General features: G+C 46.8%; 1 protein-coding gene across 4 annotated transcripts in view; it reads left to right on the top strand.

Moving 5' to 3' along the window:
- LOC141273109 (uncharacterized) overlaps nucleotides 1-21,188 on the top strand; it is a 48,464-nt gene that overhangs the window by 13,122 nt on the left and 14,154 nt on the right. For all 4 annotated transcript variants that reach the window (XM_073684500.1, XM_073684503.1, XM_073684499.1 and 1 more), the window contains 2 exons: nucleotides 1,954-2,045; nucleotides 9,229-9,346. In XM_073684500.1, the coding sequence (XP_073540601.1) occupies nucleotides 1,954-2,045; nucleotides 9,229-9,346 (210 nt within the window). The remainder of the gene's footprint in view (nucleotides 1-1,953; nucleotides 2,046-9,228; nucleotides 9,347-21,188) is intronic.

The raw sequence follows: 21,188 nt of genomic DNA, 5'->3' as shown, positions 1-21,188 counted from the left end.
AAGGACTCTGACAATATTCTCCATAATAGACAATGTAAAAGATGAGGCTATACTGCTGAGTATAGTAAAGTAATAAGGATGTCTTATTTACTTTTGAGTTTGGTAGTTCACATTGTGTGAGCGTAAGATAATAGACACCAGTGGCCGGTAATGCCATTCTATGACGTATCGCCATTGTTGCTTCCTAAACAAGGAGATTAATGAGATGTCTATATGCTAGAGCATCATAGCTGGAGAATAGATATGGACCTGCTGTGGTAGGATCTTGGGCAACAGGATGATAATTAAATTGACATTTGTACATGCAGAGAGAAGCTTGGTCCATCTAATACAGTGAGGTATAATGGCACCTTGATAGAGTCATTATATATACTCGTCAACATTGAAATTGCAACATCAAGAAGGAAAAGTCATGGAGTAATGAAAATCACAGGATGGATAGACATGTTAATGATATGCAAATGATGAAAAAATGGAAACAACATTTTTAAAACATCTCATTATATTCAGTATCGAGTATGATCGCGATCGCCACGCGCAGAAATCCTCACACTTACACTCCTTGGCTGCTATCAATGAGGTTATTAATGGTTGTCTGAGGAATGTTCTGCCACACTTAATGCACTTGGGCACTTAAATTATTAAGATCCGCTGCTGGCAGCTCCCTTTTGTAATTGCCGACCAATGATGTCCCAGATGTACTCGATGAGAGACAAGTCTGGAGATGCTGCAGGCTATGGGAGCACGTTTAGGCCACACAGACTGCTCTCAGTATGTGGCATGTGGCCTGGTGATGTGTTGAAAAATAGCTCCTGGAACACTTTGGAAAATGACTGTACTGGTTTCTTATTTGATCCATTCTATGCTGCAAGTGAAGTTAGACATCACATTCCAAGTCTAAAGCGCTAAACCTTGTCCATACAATCCATCAGAGGGCGTTTGCATGAAATTAGCTGCAAGCCAGAAGTCCAGATACAGGTGCTCCACTGAACTCTCACTACCCCCTCAAAGGCTATCATAGTGTAGAGCAAGATGGCAATGGAGGTCTGTCCTCTTCAGCAATGAGTCCGGCTTTTGTCTTGGATGTAATGATAGCTGGAGATTGGTCTGGAGACAACGTAGGCAACACCATGAAGAGGCCTTCCTTATGGAATGTCACACTTGTCCTACTCCTAGGATTATGTTGTGGGATGGCATAATGTATGGTGGTCAGATCCCTCTAGTCTTCATTCCAGGTGCACTAACAGCTCAGCATTACATTGATTTGGTTGAGGAACTAGTGGTACCACCATTTCTTCAAAGTGTCCCAGGAGCCATTTTTCAACTTAATACCAGGCCGCATGTTGCTTTTGCTACTGTGAACAGCCTAAATGACCTAAACGTGCTATCATATCCTTACAGCATCTCTGGACTTGTCTCTGATCGAGCACATCTGGAACATCATTGGTTGGCAATTGCAAAAAGAGCTGTCAGCAGCGGATCTTGATGATTTGCCCATGTGCATTCCTCAGACAACTATTAACCTAATTGATAGCATGAAAAGACATGTACAGTAAGTGCATGTACTTCTACATGTGGCATTCATACTCAATCGTGAATAACTAAAGATTTTGTTTTTATTTTTGCAACATTTGCATATCATTATCATGTCTGTGGTGTGATTTTCATACTTAGATAGTGTCATTACACCACTTAGCTTAGCTGGCTCGGACAGGGGGGGCTGAGACTTTTCAAATCTAATTTAACCACATGGGTTTTGATCAGCTGCAGACACAAGCAGACTACTTGCACTATGGAAAGCCTTTATACAGGACTCCATTGTGTTCCCTAACAGGACAATCTTGCTGAGACACTAGAAATTATATTGTGGGGGCAAAAAAGGAATTAAAGCCTAGAGCATTAGAGATTCAGTATTAGCTTCCCTAGAAAGCATTAATTATGTGTTATTTACAGATGGTTCCGGAAATTTACCATTGAAATGTCACAGTTCTCTTTATCCAAATGGTTGTACAGAAGATAACAAAGTCGTTACAGAAGAATCCCAGGTATCCATGGAGATGACATTTTTCACATATATATATAAATCTAATATATATAATTGTCTTATCCCGTCTGTCTGTCTGTCCACGAAATCCCACGTCGCTGATTGGTCAGGCCGCGGCCAATCAGCGACGCGGGATTTCAGAAAAAGATGGCGGCCGTTAGCGGCTCACCCTCACATTCTCACCCGCACACGCTCACCCACACACGCTCACCCTCACCCGCTCACCCTCAGACGCTCACCCTCAGACGCTCACCCTCAGACGCTCACCCTCAGACGCTTACCCTCAGACGCTCACCCTCACCCGCTCACCCTCACACGCTCACCCGCACACGCTCACCCTCACCCTCACCCCCTCAGACGCTCACCCTCAGACTCTCTGATGCTCACGCTCGGACGCTCACACTCTGACGCTCATGCTCACACTCGGACGCTCACGCTCACACTCTGACGCTCCCGCTCGGACGCTCACGCTCACACTCTGACGCTCCCGCTCGGACACTCACGCTCACGCTCGGACGCTCACGCTCGGACGCTCACGCTCAGACGCTCACGCTCACACGCTCTGACGCACACGCTCACGCTCACACGCTCTGACACACACGCTCACTCTCACACGCTCTGACGCTCAGGCTCACACGCTCAGGCTCATGCTCTGATGCTCACGCTCATGCTCTGATGCTCACGCTTGGCGCTCACGCTCATGCTCTGATGCTCACGCTTGACGCTCAAAAATGACGCTCACGCTCTGACGCTCTGGCTCTGACGCTCACGCTCTGACGCTCACGCTCACACGCTCTGACGCTCATGCTCTGACGCTCACGTTTGACGCTCACGCTCTGACGCTCACACTCATGCTCTGACGCTCACGCTTGACGCTCACGCTCTGGCTCTGACGCTCACGCTCACATGCTCTGACGCACACGCTCTGACGCTCACGCTTGACGCTCATGCTCTGACGCTCACGCTTGACGCTCACGCTCTGACGCTCACACTCATGCTCTGACGCTCACGCTTGACGCTCACGCTCTGGCTCTGACGCTCACGCTCACATGCTCTGACGCACACGCTCTGACGCTCACGCTTGACGCTCATGCTCTGACGCTCACGCTTGACGCTCACGCTCTGACGCTCACGCTTGACGCTCATGCTCTGATGCTCACGCTTGACGCTCACGCTCTGACGCTCACGCTTGACGCTCATGCTCTGACGCTCACGCTTGACGCTCACGCTTGACGCTCATGCTCTGACGCTCACGCTTGACGCTCATGCTCTGACGCTCACGCTTGACGCTCACGCTCATGCTCTGACGCTCACTCTTGACGCTCACGCTCATGCTCTGACGCTCACGCTTGACGCTCACGCTCTGGCTCTGACGCTCACGCTCACATGCTCTGACGCACACGCTCTGACGCTCACGCTTGACGCTCATGCTCTGACGCTCACGCTTGACGCTCACGCTCTGACGCTCACGCTTGACGCTCATGCTCTGACGCTCACGCTTGACGCTCACGCTTGACGCTCATGCTCTGACGCTCACGCTTGACGCTCATGCTCTGACGCTCACGCTTGACGCTCACGCTCATGCTCTGACGCTCACTCTTGACGCTCACGCTCATGCTCTGACGCTCACGCTTGACGCTCACGCTCATGCTCTGACGCTCACGCTTGACGCTCATGCTCTGACGCTCACGCTTGACGCTCACGCTCATGCTCTGACGCTCACGCTTGACGCCCACGCTCTGACGCTCGCGCTCATGCTCTGACTCTCATTCTTGAAGCTCATGCTCTGGCTCTGACGCTCACGCTCGGACGCTCACGTTCTGACGCTCATGCTCACACTCTGACGCTCACACTCTGACGCTCACGCTCTCACGCTCGGGCTCAGGCTCTGACGCTCACGCTCAGGCTCTGACGCTCACGCTTGACGCTCATGCTCTGATGCTCACGCTTGACGCTCATGCTCTGACGCTCACGCTTGACGCTCACGCTCACGCTCATGCTCTGACGCTCACGCTTGACGCTCACGCTCTGACGCTCACGCGCTCTGACGCACATTCTCTGACGCTCACGCTCTGACGCTCACGCTGATGCTATGACGCTCACGCTTGACGCTCACGCTCTGGCTCTGACGCTCACGCTCACACGCTCTGACGCACACGCTCTGACGCTCACGCTCACACGCTCTGACGCTCACGCTCACACGCTCTGACGCTCAGGCTCACACGCTCTGACGCTCAGGCTCTGACGCTCACGCTTGACGCTCATGCTCTGACGCTCACGCTTGACGCTCATGCTCTGACGCTCACGCTTGACGCTCACGCTCATGCTCTGATGCTCACGCTTGACGCTCATGCTCATGCTCTGACGGTCACGCTTGATGCTCACGCTCATGCTCTGACGCTCACGCTTGACGCCCACGCTCTGACGCTCACGCTCATGCTCTGACGCTCACGCTTGACGCTCACGCTCTGGCTCTGACGCACACGCTCTGACGCTCTCGCTCTGGCTCTGACGCTCACGCTCTGATGCTCACGCTCTGGCTCTGACGCACACGCTCTGACGCTCACACGCTCTGACGCTCAGGCTCACACGCTCTGACGCTCAGGCTCTGACGCTCACGCTTGACGCTCACGCTCATGCTCTGACGCTTGACGCTCACGCTCATGCTCTGACGCTCACGCTTGACGCTCACGCTCTGACGCTCACGCGCTCTGACGCACATTCTCTGACGCTCACGCTCTGACGCTCACGCTGATGCTATGACGCTCACGCTTGACGCTCACGCTCTGGCTCTGACGCTCACGCTCACACGCTCTGACGCACACGCTCTGACGCTCACGCTCACACGCTCTGACGCTCAGGCTCACACGCTCTGACGCTCAGGCTCTGACGCTCACGCTTGACGCTCATGCTCTGACGCTCACGCTTGACGCTCATGCTCTGACGCTCACGCTTGACGCTCACGCTCATGCTCTGACGCTCACGCTTGACGCTCATGCTCATGCTCTGACGGTCACGCTTGATGCTCACGCTCATGCTCTGACGCTCACGCTTGACGCCCACGCTCTGACGCTCACGCTCATGCTCTGACGCTCACGCTTGACGCTCACGCTCTGGCTCTGACGCACACGCTCTGACGCTCTCGCTCTGGCTCTGACGCTCACGCTCTGATGCTCACGCTCTGGCTCTGACGCACACGCTCTGACGCTCACACGCTCTGACGCTCAGGCTCACACGCTCTGACGCTCAGGCTCTGACGCTCACGCTTGACGCTCACGCTCATGCTCTGACGCTTGACGCTCACGCTCATGCTCTGACGCTCACGCTTGACGCTCACGCTCTGACGCTCACGCGCTCTGACGCACATTCTCTGACGCTCACGCTCTGACGCTCACGCTGATGCTATGACGCTCACGCTTGACGCTCACGCTCTGGCTCTGACGCTCACGCTCACACGCTCTGACGCACACGCTCTGACGCTCACACTCACACGCTCTGACGCTCAGGCTCACACGCTCTGATGCTCAGGCTCTGACGCTCACGCTTGACGCTCATGCTCTGACGCTCACGCTTGACGCTCATGCTCTGACGCTCACGCTTGACGCTCACGCTCATGCTCTGACGCTCACGCTTGACGCTCATGCTCATGCTCTGACGGTCACGCTTGATGCTCACGCTCATGCTCTGACGCTCACGCTTGACGCCCACGCTCTGACGCTCACGCTCATGCTCTGACGCTCACGCTTGACGCTCACGCTCTGGCTCTGACGCACACGCTCTGACGCTCTCGCTCTGGCTCTGACGCTCACGCTCTGATGCTCACGCTCTGGCTCTGACGCACACGCTCTGACGCTCACACGCTCTGACGCTCAGGCTCACACGCTCTGACGCTCAGGCTCTGACGCTCACGCTCATGCTCTGACGCTCACGCTTGACGCTCACGCTCTGGCTCTGACGCTCATTCTCTGACGCTCACGCTCTGGCTCTGACGCTCTGGCTCGGACGCTCTGACGCTCACACGCTCCCATGCTCACCCTCTCCCACGCTCACCCTCACACTCTCACCCGCTCCCACGCTCACCCTCACACTCTCACCCGCTCCCACGCTCACCCTGTGCTTGCCGGACATCTCCCGGCTGCTCGCAGCAGAAGTTCCCCGACCGGCGGCCTCGCTCCGCGGTCCTCCAAAATTCATTAGGGGCCCCGGGGGGATACATTGGGGGGTTAATTTAAAGTAGTGCACAACCCATTTAAACACTGCTTCGCTGATTAGTCGCGCCCGGTCGGCCGCATACATATTCTAGAATACCTGATGCGTTAGAATCGGGCCACCATCTGACGCTCAGGCTCTGACGCTCAGGCTCTGATGCTCAGGCTCTGGCTCTGACGCTCACGCTCTGGCTCTGACGCTCAGGCTCTGACGCTCTGGCTCTGACGCTCACGCTCTGGCTCTGACGCTCACCCTCGGACGCTCACCCTCGGACGCTCACCCTCGGACGCTCCCACGCTCACCCGCTCCCACGCTCACCCTGTGCTAGCCGGTCATCTCCCGGCTGCTTGCAGCAGAAGTTCCCCGACCAGCAGCCTTGCTCCCCGGTCCTCCAAAATTCATTAGGGGCCCCGGGGTGATACATTGGGGGGTTAATTTAAAGTAGTGCACAACCCATTTAAACACTGCTTCGCTGATTAGTCGCGCCCGGTCGGCCGCATACATATTCTAGAATACCCGATGCGTTAGAATCGGGTCACCATCTAGTGAAAGTTATAAATGCCTAAAAGTTACTAGATTACCCTGCAGTTCTCTTTACAGGAAAATGTTATAACTCTTCCTTAATGAGTAACCATTGATTTCAGAAATCAATAGTTCTCTTGAAAATAAGAAACTCTGTAATATATCTTATTAGAGAAATCTGCTTCTATCTCTGCCTGGTCTGATCTTTCATTCTTAATTCATGGGAAAAATCTGTATTCAATGAAGACAGATTTCTCCATTACTGAGATACCAGATATCAGTTATGGCTTTTAAGAGTCTAAGAAGAGGGAAGGAGTAAGGAGTTGGGGTATGTGCGCACGTTGAGTATTTGATTGCTGAAATTTCTGCAAGGTTTCTGCATCTCTTGGCAGCAAAAACGCTGCGGAAAAAAAAAAGTTTTTGTAGCGATTTTTGATAAGTATTTTGCATGCTGTTTTGTACAGCAGTGAATGCTTTTTGAAGCTAAATAAAGATATTTGAAAAAAGGAACGTTGGGGCATCGCTTTAACCCTTTGATTACCTTCAGACCTGTGGTGAGTATATTGGTTAATTTAAATGATTAAAGAATGTGTCTGTTTTATTTCAAATAAAGTGTTTTATTTTGTGTCTGTGTGTTTATTTAACTGTTTACTTACAGGATTAGTAATGAGGGTATCTGGCTGACACCGCTTCATGGCTAAATTTAGGGCTTTGTGACAGTGACACCTAATCCCATTACCCCTAATCCCATTCAAATATGAAGTGTCATTTCTGCGGCAGCTGAGGCCAGCTATTTTTAGCCTAGGAAGGGGCCATTAGGCCAACATGTTCCCTGGCTATTAATAACAGCTCACAGCTGTTTTGTTAGCCTTTGGGTACGTCCCCACGATCAGCAACCAGCAGCGCTTTGGATGCAGCATACTTTACCTGCTTCCAAAAGGCTGCGTTCTAATGCCACACTTGTTTTGTCAGTACATGCATCTCCACTACAGAAATTGACATGCTGTCGGTGAGTTTATGCAGCGTCAAAAACAAGCACATTGGGCATGGGATTTCTTATAAATGAAATAAAATGAAGAATTTAAATTTAAAAAAAAAATGGCGTGAGCTCCCCGATCACTTTCATAACCAGCAGAGGGAAAGCCAATCACTGGGGGCTGATTTTACTTGTCAGGGAAGGGGCCATTAGCCAGATGCTATTAATAACAGCCCACAGTTGTTTGCTTAACGTTTACTGGCTAGATTACAGGGGGACCCCTGAAAAAAAAATTGACGCAGCATTCTCCTATAAAATCTAACCAGCAAAGGCTAAATGGATACTGGCCCCTTCCGAGGCTAATAATATCAGCCCTCAGCGGCCCCAGAAATGGCGCATCCACAAGATGCGCCAAATCTGGCACTTGGCCTCACTCTTCCCATTTGCTTTGGCGCGGTGGCAAGTGGGGTAATAGGGTTGGGGTTCATGTCAGCCTTGTATTGGCAGATGACATGAAGCCCAGGTTAGTAATGGATAGTAATAAGATGCCACCATTACTAACCCCATAGTAAAGGTTTGGAAATAAACACAAGGCCTGAAAAAAATCCTTTTTTTTTTTTTTAAATAAAAGTCCACATGGTTATATTCATTTATTTAAAAATAAAAAACCATAGTATACTCACCTAGCGCCTAATCCGCTGAAACCAATGTCCCCTGTAAAATCATCAGCCGACGCCTGTCATACGCTCTCAATTCTTTGTGCGTTTTTGCCTTGCTTTTGACCAATTGACTTCTACTGAGTCAGTCAAATCTGCAGCAAAAATCCGCAGCAAGTCCGCAAATATTTTTATACCTGCGTTTTTGCTGTGGATTTGACTGATTCAATTGAAGTCAATGGGTGAAAACGTGGCAAAAATGTACAAAGCATTGACATGCTGAAGATTTAAACACGATGCAAATCCTGACAGGAAAATTCCTGATCATGTGCACAGCACTTTAGGATTCTAATTGCATTAGCTGGCACAAGGATTCCCTAGCGTTTTTGGCCCATTTCCGCACGGAAAGAAACCACCAAAAACGCACCGTGTGCACACAGACTTGCAGGCCAACACAGACCTTCTCTTGCAACGACAGTTACATTTCCCCATAGAACTTTATAAGCACCAACTGTCAACTCCTATCTCAGTAATGGGAAAGTCTGTGTTCACTGAAGACACATTTTACCTGTGAAGTGAGAATTTTGAGAATGAATGATGAGTCCAGGAGGATTTCTCTAAGATATATTACAAGGTTGATTATTTTCATACTGTACTGTTGATCCATGAGAAAAAAAAGACGGTTACTCTTTCACGTATAAGAAGTTTAGATTTGCCCCCATCAGCCCAAGGGAGTTTCAGGATGTGATTACATTTATGTAATTCCTTCAGTTCTGCTTTCTATGTTCCTTTCATTGTGGTGTTATTTATTTTATAATTAGACTTCCAATCTGGCCGACGTAAAAGTTGTAGTTATATCGCAGATTGGCAAGGAAGATCTGTACTTGAAGGCAGATCAGCGTTGTAAAGAGGAGGAAATTCCTACAGCTATCAGCCCAGGTGAGTAGAAGATGTTGAAAAGCTTCATAATCTTCAAATTTACTCAGCTTAGAAAACTGGCTAGGAAAGGATAGGAGAAAAGTGCAAGCACCTTAGCTACAAAGCTAGCTAGTGATTGTTAAGTGAAGTGATCCTCAGATCTTGATGGTGGTAAGCAGTCTTTAAAGAAGCCCTCCGTTGAAGATTTTTTTTAAATCTGTGTAAATGTGCATATAGCAGACCTTGGCAAAGTGCGGCCCGCGGGTCACATCCGGCCCTCTGGCTGTTCTAGTCCAGTCTGCGGACCGAGACAGCAGTAGGGCTGAAAACAGTGGCCCACGGGCCGCACCATGCCCTCTCCCCCATGCCCTCTGTCTTCATCCACTGTCACCACTTACTGTCATTGGTGGAAAAGGGACTGCCAGCCCCTTCTTCCACTAATCAGCTTGTGAGACAGCTGACACGATAATATAATTTCATCGCGTCAGCTGTGCGCTGCGGAGAGTCAGTGTATCGGAGACAGGACCAGAGGCTGTTTGTATGTACATAGAAGGCTATGTGGGGGCTCATACTGTAAATAGGTGGGGCTTAAGCTGTATATAGGAAGCTGTGTGGGGGCTCATACTGTATATAGGGGGGCTCAATCTGTATGTAGGAGGCTATGTGGGGGCTCATACTGTATATACGGGGCTATGTGGGGGCTCTTATGTTATATAGGGGGCAGTGTGTGGGCTCCTACAGTATACAGTAGGCTACGTGCAGGTTTATACGGTATAAAGGGAGTTGTGTGCGGGCTCATACGGTATATAGGGGATGTCAGTATGCTGAATTCTGCTCAATATTAAGTGATACAATTAATATAAAATAAATATAATTAAGGTTAATATTAATATTGAGCAGAATTAATTTCAGCATATTGGTTCAGATTTCCACAACAGTCACTATGTCTCATGTGGCCTCTCGGGAAAATTAATTGCCCACCCCGGTATGTAGTGTACTGTCAGTGTGTTAATATACTCGCCTACCACTGCCTTCTCCGGAATCCAGCTCCGTTCTGCTGCTCTTTTCAATGCCGCTCTTCAGATTATCTGGATCACACTGAGCTCTGTGTGACGTGGAAGAGGCTTTTACAATGTAATCCTATGAAGCATCAGAACAAGGCTCCATAGACTTAGGCTATGTTCACACGTGGCTTTTTTGCTGCTTTTTTCTGCAGCAAAAACCTGATCTGTTTGCAGTAAAAAAGCTTCAGAAAAAAAGCAGATTTTGCTGGCTGTCTTTGCTGCATTTTTCAGGATTCTAAAGTTGAGATTTGCTTCCGCAATACAAGCATGAATAATGCAAGGTGGTAAGGCACCAATGCAAGACAAATGTGAAACCTTAAAACATTTTTGGAAAAAAGGGCAAATTGACCAAATTATGTAGTGGGAAAAGATTTTTATGTCTGAAAAAATAGTAACTATTCTGAACAAAAAGGATCTTGAAAAAATACATAATTACAAATGTAACAACAGCGGGGGACGTTGAAATGGTCTGGAACAGTTGCTAAATCTGCATGCTGCAGCGCTGGGGTGATGTCTGCAGTGTCCACCGCTGAGACATGAGTGGTGTCATGGACACTGCAGACATCACCCCAGCGCTGCAGCATGCAGATTTAGCAACTCCAGATGACTGATGAAGGTCTGACCGACCGAAATGTCTTATATATTCTGGAATTTCTGTGAAAAATAAAATTATCAATTCACTTTGAATGAAGAGCGAGTGCCAAGTTTTTCTTATTCTGTCTATGGATTGGGGTTCTTGTGCACCGAACAGTAAACCCAGAAGTGCAGTGTTTGTTTTCGGAAATGTTAACTTTAAAACACCTCTAATGTAATTAAATTGTACTAATCCTAACTGCCATTCTCATGATACCAAAACATTTTAGTTTAAACTTGGGAAAATCACAAACATAACTGAGTTTCACATCCTGCTATACCTGCTGTTTTTCACTAAAAATGCAGCAAAAACTGATGGCAACGTTTTTGTTGCTTTTTTGCACGCACTTATTGTTTTCTATGGGTGAAAAAATGCTGTAAGAAGTGACATCTTGCAGTTTTAAAAAAAAACAGCTGTTTTTCAATTCAGTCAGGAGAAAAATAACAATGTGTGTGCATGAGATTTCTGAAATCTCATAGCTTTTGCTGGTGCTGTAAAACGCAGCTTTTAATTTGCATAAAAAAACGCATCAAAAACGCAACATGTTGTAAGGCTATGGCCTTACATTGTAAAAGGGGAGTCTGAATAGCAGTGATATCACTGAGAAGAGGAGCAGAACGGCGCTGAATACCGGACAAGATGGTGGTAGGTGAATATATTAACACAACTTACTACACTACATCCATATGTACACAGATTTGTTTAAAAAATCTTCATGGGTATTCAGGGCGGAGAGGCAAAAGATAACACTATTAAGACCATGTTGCTAATCTCTAAAGCTAAGAGTAGCTCCATATCTATGGGCCTTTTATCTGTTGATGCAGAGAAGGCCTTGGACAAGGTTCATTGGGGGTTTATGAAGGAGGCATTGCGTCAAATAGGCATTGGACCAAGATTTTTACAGTTAATATTTTCCCTGTACTCTGGCCCTGCTGCTAGAGTTAGGGTCAATGGAACCTTGTCCTCACCTTTTGTGATACGAAACAGGACTACACAAGGGTGCCCGCTGTCCCCCCCTTCTGTACATGATAGTGATGGAACACTTGGCTAATGCAATAAGGAAAAACAGCAATATTCTTACAATAGGTACCATGACTTATAAGACAGCATTATAGATGACCTTCTCCTCTATGTCTCTCGGCCTCAGACATCTCTTCCTTCTTTAATGAAGGAGTTTGTTAGATTTGGGTTCCTGAGTAATTTTAAAGTTAATTATTCAAAATCGGAGGCATTAATTGTATCGTTGTCACAGAGAGAGGTTGAACATGTAATGGATAACTTCCCTTTTAAGTGGAAGTCGGAAGCGATAAAATATCTGGACGTGCTCATTTCGCCTGACTTTTCAAAACTTTTTGCACTAAATTACCAGTCGCTTTTGGATCGTACATATAAAGACCTACTGAATTACAGTAAACTAAGATTATCTTGGTTTGGGAAAATGAACGCAGTAAAAATGGATATATTGCCCTGCTTTTCATATATTTTTCAAACTGTTCCCATTTCTCCCCCATGCAGCTTCTTCATCAAACTACGTACAGCATTAACCAGGTTTGTGTGGGGTAAATATAGACCTAGGATAAGTATGCAGACTTTAAACCGTCCTAAAATAGCCAGTGGAGGTGGATTTCCGAATTTTAAAGTATACTTCCAAGCTTCTGTTTTAGGTCGCTTTATAGACTGGCATTTCCACTCTCTGACAAAGCAATGGGTCACAATTGAGCAGGAAGGGGTGAGAAGCATCTTCCTTGTCTTTTTGCCTCTGATGTTTTCTCGATAGGGGGCTTGACGGAATTGACTATGGGAACAATTAAAGTTTGGCATGCAATTCTGAAAAAGCACCATTCCTCTAGAACAGGGTTTCCCAAACTCCAGTCCTCACGGACCCCATCAGCTCATGTATTCAGGATTTTCTTAGCATTGGCCAGGTGGTGGAAGTATCATCAAGGCATCAGTAATTCTCTTAGCTGTGCAGCACTATGGAAATCCTGAAAACATGACCTGTGGGGGACCGTGAGGGCTGGAGTTTGGGAAACACTGCTCTAGAACATTCAGCCCTCTTACTCCACTTTTTTCTAATCCTTCCTTTCCTCCTGGATATCTGCGAGAATCTTTCTTAGGATGGAGAGCTATGGAGGACACCTGCCTTCTACAGATATTGGAAAATGGTAAAATGCCGTTATTCAATACATTACAGGATAGGTCTCCGTCTAGAAAATTGCTGTGGATGGAATACTTACAGTTGCAATCATTCTTGTCTTCTCAGAGGATGGCACCCCCATTCCAGTGTACACCCTCTTCTTTTGAGAGGTTATTCTTACAGGAGTCTCCCCCCAATCATACAATATCCCTGCTTTATAATTACTTGATTAGGGAGGGTATCTCAGGAAAGCTACAGTTTCAACACATGTGGGAACAAGAATTAGGGGTAGTCATATCTTCAACAGATTGGGAAAAAGGATTCTTATTTACACACAAAATGTCGGTCACATGTTATGCGCAGGAGAAAAATTTTAAAATCATGTCAAGATGGTACCGGTATCCTGTAAAACTTCACACCATATTTCCGGCACCCTCAGACATATGGTGGCGATGTGAAGTAGAAAAAGGATCTATGCTTCATATATAGTGGGAGTGTAGTAAGATCAAACCTTTGTAGGAAAAAATATTTTCCAATTCTAATCTAATCACCGGAAGTAGGGTCGAAAATCGTCCTGAGATGGCTCTGCTTTCCATCTTGCCCTCATCAATCGGGTCTCAAAAAAAAGATATCTTACATTTCTGTTTAGCAGCAGCTCGTACTGTGATCCCACATTACTGGAAATCACCTCAAATTCCCCAAATTTCGGAATGGTATAATGAAATGGTTAATATCTGCAGAATGGAGGAACTCTCTGCTGACTATAATGGATGTGCTGATAAATTCAGGAGGATCTGGAGTGTCTGGATTCTGTTTCAAGACTCATCGGAGTTTCATAGGCTGTTTGAGTGAGAGGCCGATGAATAGGCGAGCTGGATCCGGGTTTGTGCTGGGAACTAAATAGAGAGTCTAAATGAGCCTTAGCATATGTCTCCCGTTTCCCCTTCCATCCCCTAATCCCTCCTTCCTTTCTCATCTTTCTTTCTCTTCTTCCTCTCTCCCCTCCCCCCCTTTTTTTTTCTCTTTTTCCCCCTTTTTTTTTTGCACTGTAGTATTTTTGATTTATGTAGTGGTCTTATCAGAGAAGTGATAGAGAATGTGTTATTTTGATCACCATGACTAAACACCAGCATTTATTAATGTATGTTATATATGTTAATGTCTATTTCTAACTCAATAAAAAGAGATTATACAAAAAAAATCTTCATGGGAGGGCTTCTTTAACAGAGCAGTCATGTGCTACACAGGCCTTTCTCTGGTGGCACCACTCTCTAATGTGGAAATATAACTGAAGTTTGTGCTTAGTTTTTTTTGTATATATAAATTAATTTTAGTTACTGTGAGTTGTCATAACGATGTATAAAACAGCACAACACACAGAAAAGTCATGGCCCAAAATGTAAATTGTATACATTAAAAAATTATACATTTTAGAGGACAAAGAGAATGAAAAGGGAGGAGAATCATCATATGCCTGAAGCTTTATTCCAGTACAGATACAGTACAGACCAAAAGTTTGGACACACCTTCTCATTTAAAGATTTTTCTGTATTTTCTTGACTATGGAAATTGTACATTCACACTGAAGGCATCAAAACTATGAATTAACACATGTGGAATTATATACTTAACAAAAAAGTGTGAAACAACAGAAAATATGTCTTATATTCTAGGTTCTTCAAAGTAGCCACCTTTTGCTTTGATGACTGCTTTGCACACTCTTGGCATTCTCTTGATGAGCTTCAAGAGGTAGTCACCGGAAATGGTCTTCCAACAATCTTGAAGGAGTTCCCAGAGATGCTTAGCACTTGTTGGCCCTTTTGCCTTCACTCTGCGGTCCAGCTCACCCCAAACCATCTCGATTGGGTTCAGGTCTGGTGACTGTGGAGGCCAGGTCATCTGGCATAGTACCCCATCACTCTCCTTCTTGGTCAAAATCTTTAAATGAGAAGGTGTGTCCAAACTTTTGGTCTGTACTGTACATCAAAATGAGAGATTTATTAAGACGTTGTTTCTCCCTCCCCCATGACAGCACTACGGAGAGAGGGAAACCTACAGATAAAAAAGGGCGGTACCTCTCCCCTCATCAGTTGGTTTCCTGTCCTTGACGGGGAACCTACAGTGTAGAGTGGTACCTAAAGAAATGAAGATTCCAAGACGTCCCAGGCCTGGCCAGTCCGATCCATGCAGTGGGGGTCCCCTGCCTCGGTTGGTGCAGTGCACTGAAGCCCCGCTGCTGGGTCCGGCGGGCCTTCACAGTGGGAGTAGAAGCGCAGCTACCGCACCACGCTGTAGTGCTGGGCTTCTGGGCGTCCGACTGCGTATGCGCGGGGACGCTCCGGACACTCTTCCTAATGACGCAAATGGAGGGGCACGTGACCGGAAGTAACCTGGCGCAGGAGGTAAACGCTGGGAGGACGCCAGAGCCTGCTCCACATAAAAAGAGCCAGTGATAAGGCTCTGAGCGGTTCTCCGGCGGTCCTCTCTTTGAGAATGGGGTCGACCAGAGAAGAACTGTCCCAGGAACAGCTGAGCCCACTGGATCAGCAGAGCCCGGATCCAGATCCACCACTGGAGCAGCGGCAGAAATGGAGCCCACAGGAGGCACGACAGCATGAGGTCTCCCAGCACCATGAAGTCTCCCAGCACCATGGTCGTGGTAGCAGTGGAAGTGGGCTTTCTGCAAAATCCACCAGGCACAGCAAAGATTCCACCGTGAAGTCCCCATCCAGCAAAGGGAAATCCATGGCAGATGTAATCCCTTCTCCTAAACCAGAACCCCTGTTCGCATCGGATTGGTAAGTGATCTCCCTGAAAGTTTAGAATATAATTAGCCCCTTTCCCTCTCATTTTTTTTTAAGACGGGAAAAAGTGCTAGCAAGACCCAAGCATAAAATCTGTGCGCTCTGCAGTGAAGATTTACCCATTACATGGGTGAAGAGGCTCTGCAGTTCATGCATACAGCAGACAGTCTGTGAAGAAACCCCTAGATTTACCTCTGAACTGCGATCAATAATTTAATCACAGGTGGAGAGTACCTTTAAGTCCTTGCGGGGTAGGGATAAAAGACCTAAGAGGTCTAGAGATTTTTCCCCGGAATCTGGGTCTGATACTGCAGAGGGGGAACAATCTGATGCACATTCCTCCTCCTCATCCCCAAAGGAAGGCAGAGGTCGTAGTTGTTTCCCATTGAGGAAACAGATAGCCTGGTTAAGGCGGTTAGATCCACTATGGAGTTAGTTAACCCTAGGCCAGAAAAAAACGTTCAGGACATAATGTTTGGCTGGATCTGAAAAAGCGTAGGTCTTTCCCTCTTAATGACAAGATTCAATCTCTAATTAAGATGGAATGGAAAAGACCTGAGAGGAAAAGTATATCTATTCCAAAAAGAAAGTATCCTTTTGATGATCCAGTCTGTTCATTCTGGGAAATAGACCCGAAACTAGACGTAGCCTTTGCTAAAGAGTCCAAAAAATTTGCTCCTCCCTTTGAAGATATGGGAGTATTAAAAGACTCTTTAGATAAAAAAAAAACTGATACTTTCCTAAAAGAATCCTGGGAAGCTGCGGGGGGGGGGAGGAGTCCTAAAACCGGCTTTTGCTGCCGTTTAGACCACTAGGTCTATGATGGTCTGGTTGAGTAAGTTGGAGACTCAACTTCAGAATAAAGTATCTAGGGAAAATTTTTTAGACACCATTCCCCTAATGCGGGGGGCGGCTGCTTTCTTGGCCGATGTGTCCACCGACTCAATTAGATTGGCAGCAAAATCGGCAGTTTTTTCCAGCGCCGCTCGTCGAGCCCTTTGGCTCAAATGTTGGTCAGATGACCTCCAGGCAAAGTCCAGACTCTGCTCCATTACCTGTGAGGGGGAGTTTTTGTTTGGGTCGACCCTAGATGATATACTTGATAAGGCAGGGGATAATAAAAAACGATTTCCCATCCCCGCTATCCCTTCATATGAATCGTCTTTTCGGAGAAAGAAATTTATTCGAAAGAAGACCCCAAAAACTAGAATACCTGGGAAGACAAGAAACGGAGGAACAGGGGTTTCATGTTCAATAACCCTTCCCGTGACGACAGAAAGCCTTCGCAATAAGGTTTTTCCCCAGGTGGGGGGGGGGGGACTATCCCTGTTTCTCCCGGCCTTGGAAAAGATTTCCAACAGTGCGTGGATTTTAAATCTGGTAGGGGCAGGTCTAAGATTAGAGTTCCTTTCCGCCCCGAAACCAAATTTCGTAGTGACTCCCCTACGATCCTCTAACATAGAGTAGGTATTCCTAGAGCAGGAGGTTCTAGGTCAGGTAACAAAGGCTGTACTACAGGAAGTCCCCTTTCAAGAAAGAGGGGAAGGATTTTGCTCCCCGTTGTTTCTAGTGAGGAAACCAGACAAATCTTTCAGGACTATTATAAACTTGAAGAAACTGAACAAATTTCTAAGAATTCCGACGTTCAAAGTGGAGTGTTACCATTATGGATTATGTTGTTTGGATTTAAACTTTCTTAAAAGACCTGCTGCTACTGGATACCTGTGCTTTCATCATTTTTATCTGCCGTCTAGAGGATCATGGACTGTGGCTACAGACTATACTGGCTGGAGATACGAAATCTGTGGGCCAACCAAAAGTTGGGAGACAGTGAGTATGGCCTTATACAAAGCCAGTGAAACTACTGAACCCAGATTAGGAACTTGAAGACTGAGAGAACTGTATTTTGGCCATTTACCTGGAATTGCGTTATTACCATGGCTGTGATCAATAAAATATTGTTGCATCGGTAACCTGCCTAGGTGATTACTTACAACCCACAACCTCAGATCTTTACAGAAACAATAAAGACGGCTGTGAAAATTTTGTTTCCTGGTTGTTTCATGACGGTTCTGGATTTAAAGGACGCTTACTACCATGTCCCCATTCACAAAAACTTCCGGAAATACCTCAGGGTAGCGGTCTCTATAGAGGGAAATATCAGACATTACCAGTACGCCACACTCCCGTTTGGTCTCGCAATTGCTCCTCGGGTGTTCACCAATTTAATTGCGGTAGCAATGGCACACCTGAGGGAGCAAGACATCTTAATTGTCCCATACCTGGACAACTTCCTAGTGGTGGCCGACTCCAGTCACCACTGCAGAAATCAGCTGAGGATAGTCATGACTTCCCTAACAGATTTAGGTTGGCTCTTAAACCTAAAGAAATCAAAGACCGAGCCAAGTCAGGTGCAGGAATTTCTGGGTCTTACTCTGGACTCAAGGAGACAAGAGTGTCGACTCCCAGAGGAGAAGATACAAAAGATTATGGGGCAGATGTCTCAAGAAATAGATCACCTCTCTATGACTGTACGGAAAGCTATGCCCTACTAGGCTCTATGACCGCCTGCATTCCAGCAGTTCAGTGGGCCCAAATCCACACCAGGGACCTACAGTGGGAGATTTTAACGGCCGAAATTTCCCTAGGAGGGCGTTTAGAAGGTCAGCTAACACTGTCTCCAAGGGTCATCCTTTCCCTGGGATGGTGGAAAAAGATTAACAATTTGACCAGTGGTATTCCCTGGGTGGGCAGGGTCACTTAGGTTTTGACCACAGACGCAAGTCCCAGTGGCTGGGGGGCACATCTGAAAGACGAGATAGTTCAGGGTGTCTGGACAAAGTAGCTAAGGTTGATGTCCTCAAATATGAAAGAACTTTTGGAAGTAAAGTTTGCCCCGATAGAATTATTAGATTCTCTCTGGGGGTCATAATGTGAGAGTGTTCTCGAACAATCAGGTAGGGGTTGCATATTTGAACCACCAGGGAGGAACTAATTCCCGCCCTTTGATGGACATGACAAACCTCATCTTTCAGATAGCCGAAATCAATCTTATTTCCTTATCCACACTACACATAAGAGGGGTAGAGAATCGCAAAGCAGATTTCCTGAGTCGAACCAAGTTAAGACAAGGCGAATGGGAGCTAAGCCAGTCCATTTTCAAATCAGATTGTATAAATGTGGGGCCTTCCTATCCTAGATTTGTTCGCCAACAAGCGAAACAAAAAAGTACAAACTTTCTTCTCAATAGACCCGGAAGGAAACCCCTTGCGCTGGATGCCTTCATGATCCCATGGGATCAGAGTCTAGTTTATGCCTTTTCCCCGTTGGTCCTGATACCTGCAGTCCTGAGAAAGGTCAGAGAAGACAGGGTAAGGGTAATACTGATTGCCCCCTTTTGGCCAAAGAGGACATGGTTTTCCTGGCTGAGGAAGATGTCTGTCACTGACACTTGGGTGCTACCGAAAATTCTAGACCTTCTCTCCCAGGGGTCAGTGTGTCATCCTCAAATTTCAAGCTTACACATGACGGCTTGAAATTTGAGAGGGCTCTCCTAAAAGATAGAGGCTTTTCCCCAAATCTAATTGCCACCATACTACAGATTAGGAAACCGGTTACTATTAAGTTCTATAGGAAAACGTGGAAGAAATTCCTGGCTTTTTCAGGGTCTAGCGTAATGGGAAAAGCCCCAGTGCCGACCATCCTTGAGTTCCTACAGAAAGGGTTAGAACAAGGTTTAGCTACTAGCACCCTGAAGGTCCAGGTCGCAACATTAGGAGCACTGTATAATTGTGATTTGGCTGGGGACAGATGGATAGCTAGGTTCATCAAAGCTTCGGCCAGATCCAGACCTATAGCTAGTCAAAAACTACCACCTTGGGACTTAAACTTAGTTCTTATGGCCATGGCCATGCCTCCCTTCGAACCCTTAGACTGCGCGTCGCTAAAAATACTGTACCTCAAGACAATGCTTTTAGTATCATTAGCATCAGCATGCAGGGTTAGTGATATCCAGGACCCGTCAGCAGGATTGCCCTTTACACAGATCTTGGGAGGACAGAGTGGTTCTCAAACCTGACCCAGCCTATTTGCCCAAGGTTTCCTCTCGATTTCATAGATCCCAAGAAGTCACCCTTCCTTCCTTTTGCTCCAATCTGGAAAACAAAAAAGAAAAAGACCTCCATACTTTAGACGTGAGGAGGTGTCTAATACAAGACCTGGCAGCCACACAGTAGTGTAGGAAGGATAGGTCTCTTGTTTGTATGTTTTCAGGGTCCTTGTAAATGGTTAAAAGCTTTGAAGGCCACGCTGGCGAGATGGATAAGAGACGCCATTTCCCTAGCATATTCATCAAGCGGGGAAAACGCTCCGGAGGGATTGAAGGCTCATTCAACAAGGGCAGCGGCAACCTCCTGGGTGGAAAAAGCAGGCATCTCCATAGAGAAGATATGTACAGTTGCAATTTGGTCATCCCCTTCTACTTTCTTCAACATTATCGGCTGGACCTAGCCTCTTCCTCTGATCTCACCTTCCGGAGAAGGGTTCTGGAAGCGGTGGTCCCTCCTTAGAGTACAATTCTCTGTAATTCTCTCTGTGGTGCTGTAATGGGGGATCGAGAAAGACGTAGTTACTTACCGGTAACAAAATTTCTCTGAGCCCATGGCAGCACCCGTATATTTCCTTTCTGCACGCGTGGTGAGCACACTTATTTGTTAATTTTGTTTAATCACGGTGTTCCTTATAAGCAAGACAATGATGAAGTTTTTTTGTTGCATTAATCTGGAGGTCCTCTCTTGCTGTGTAAACAACTGATGTGAGGAGAGGTACCGCCCTTTTTTATCTGTAGGTTTCCTGTCCTTGAAGGGCGGATATCCTCTCTCCCTGGTGCTGTCATGGGCTCAGAGAAATCCCGTTACCGGTAAGTAACTACGTCTTTTCCACATGTGGACTGTCCATGATGCCATAGTCTATGAGAACAATGTGAATCTGCCTGTTATTTGCTCTCACAGTTTACATCCAGGCACTTGGCTAGCCCAGCAATATGGATCCCAGAGTAATTTTAACTGTCAGCAGAGGCGCAAGGGTGTTTACTCCTTTGGGTAGTACCTTGTAGTGAATAGTCCCCAGCACACATGGAAACATAGTACCTTGTCGAGAAACTTGTGGTCCATGTTCAAGAGAGAGGAATCCAATATTTTTCTTGTATAAGATTGCGGTTAAAGAC

Source organism: Phyllobates terribilis, unplaced genomic scaffold, assembly GCF_046119375.1.
Source record: "Phyllobates terribilis strain yellow unplaced genomic scaffold, ASM4611937v1 Scaffold_5__5_contigs__length_657084704, whole genome shotgun sequence".
NCBI lineage: Eukaryota > Metazoa > Chordata > Amphibia > Anura > Dendrobatidae > Phyllobates > Phyllobates terribilis.
The sequence above is the reverse complement of the archived record's forward strand: the minus strand, read 5'-3'. Positions and strand labels throughout refer to the sequence as shown.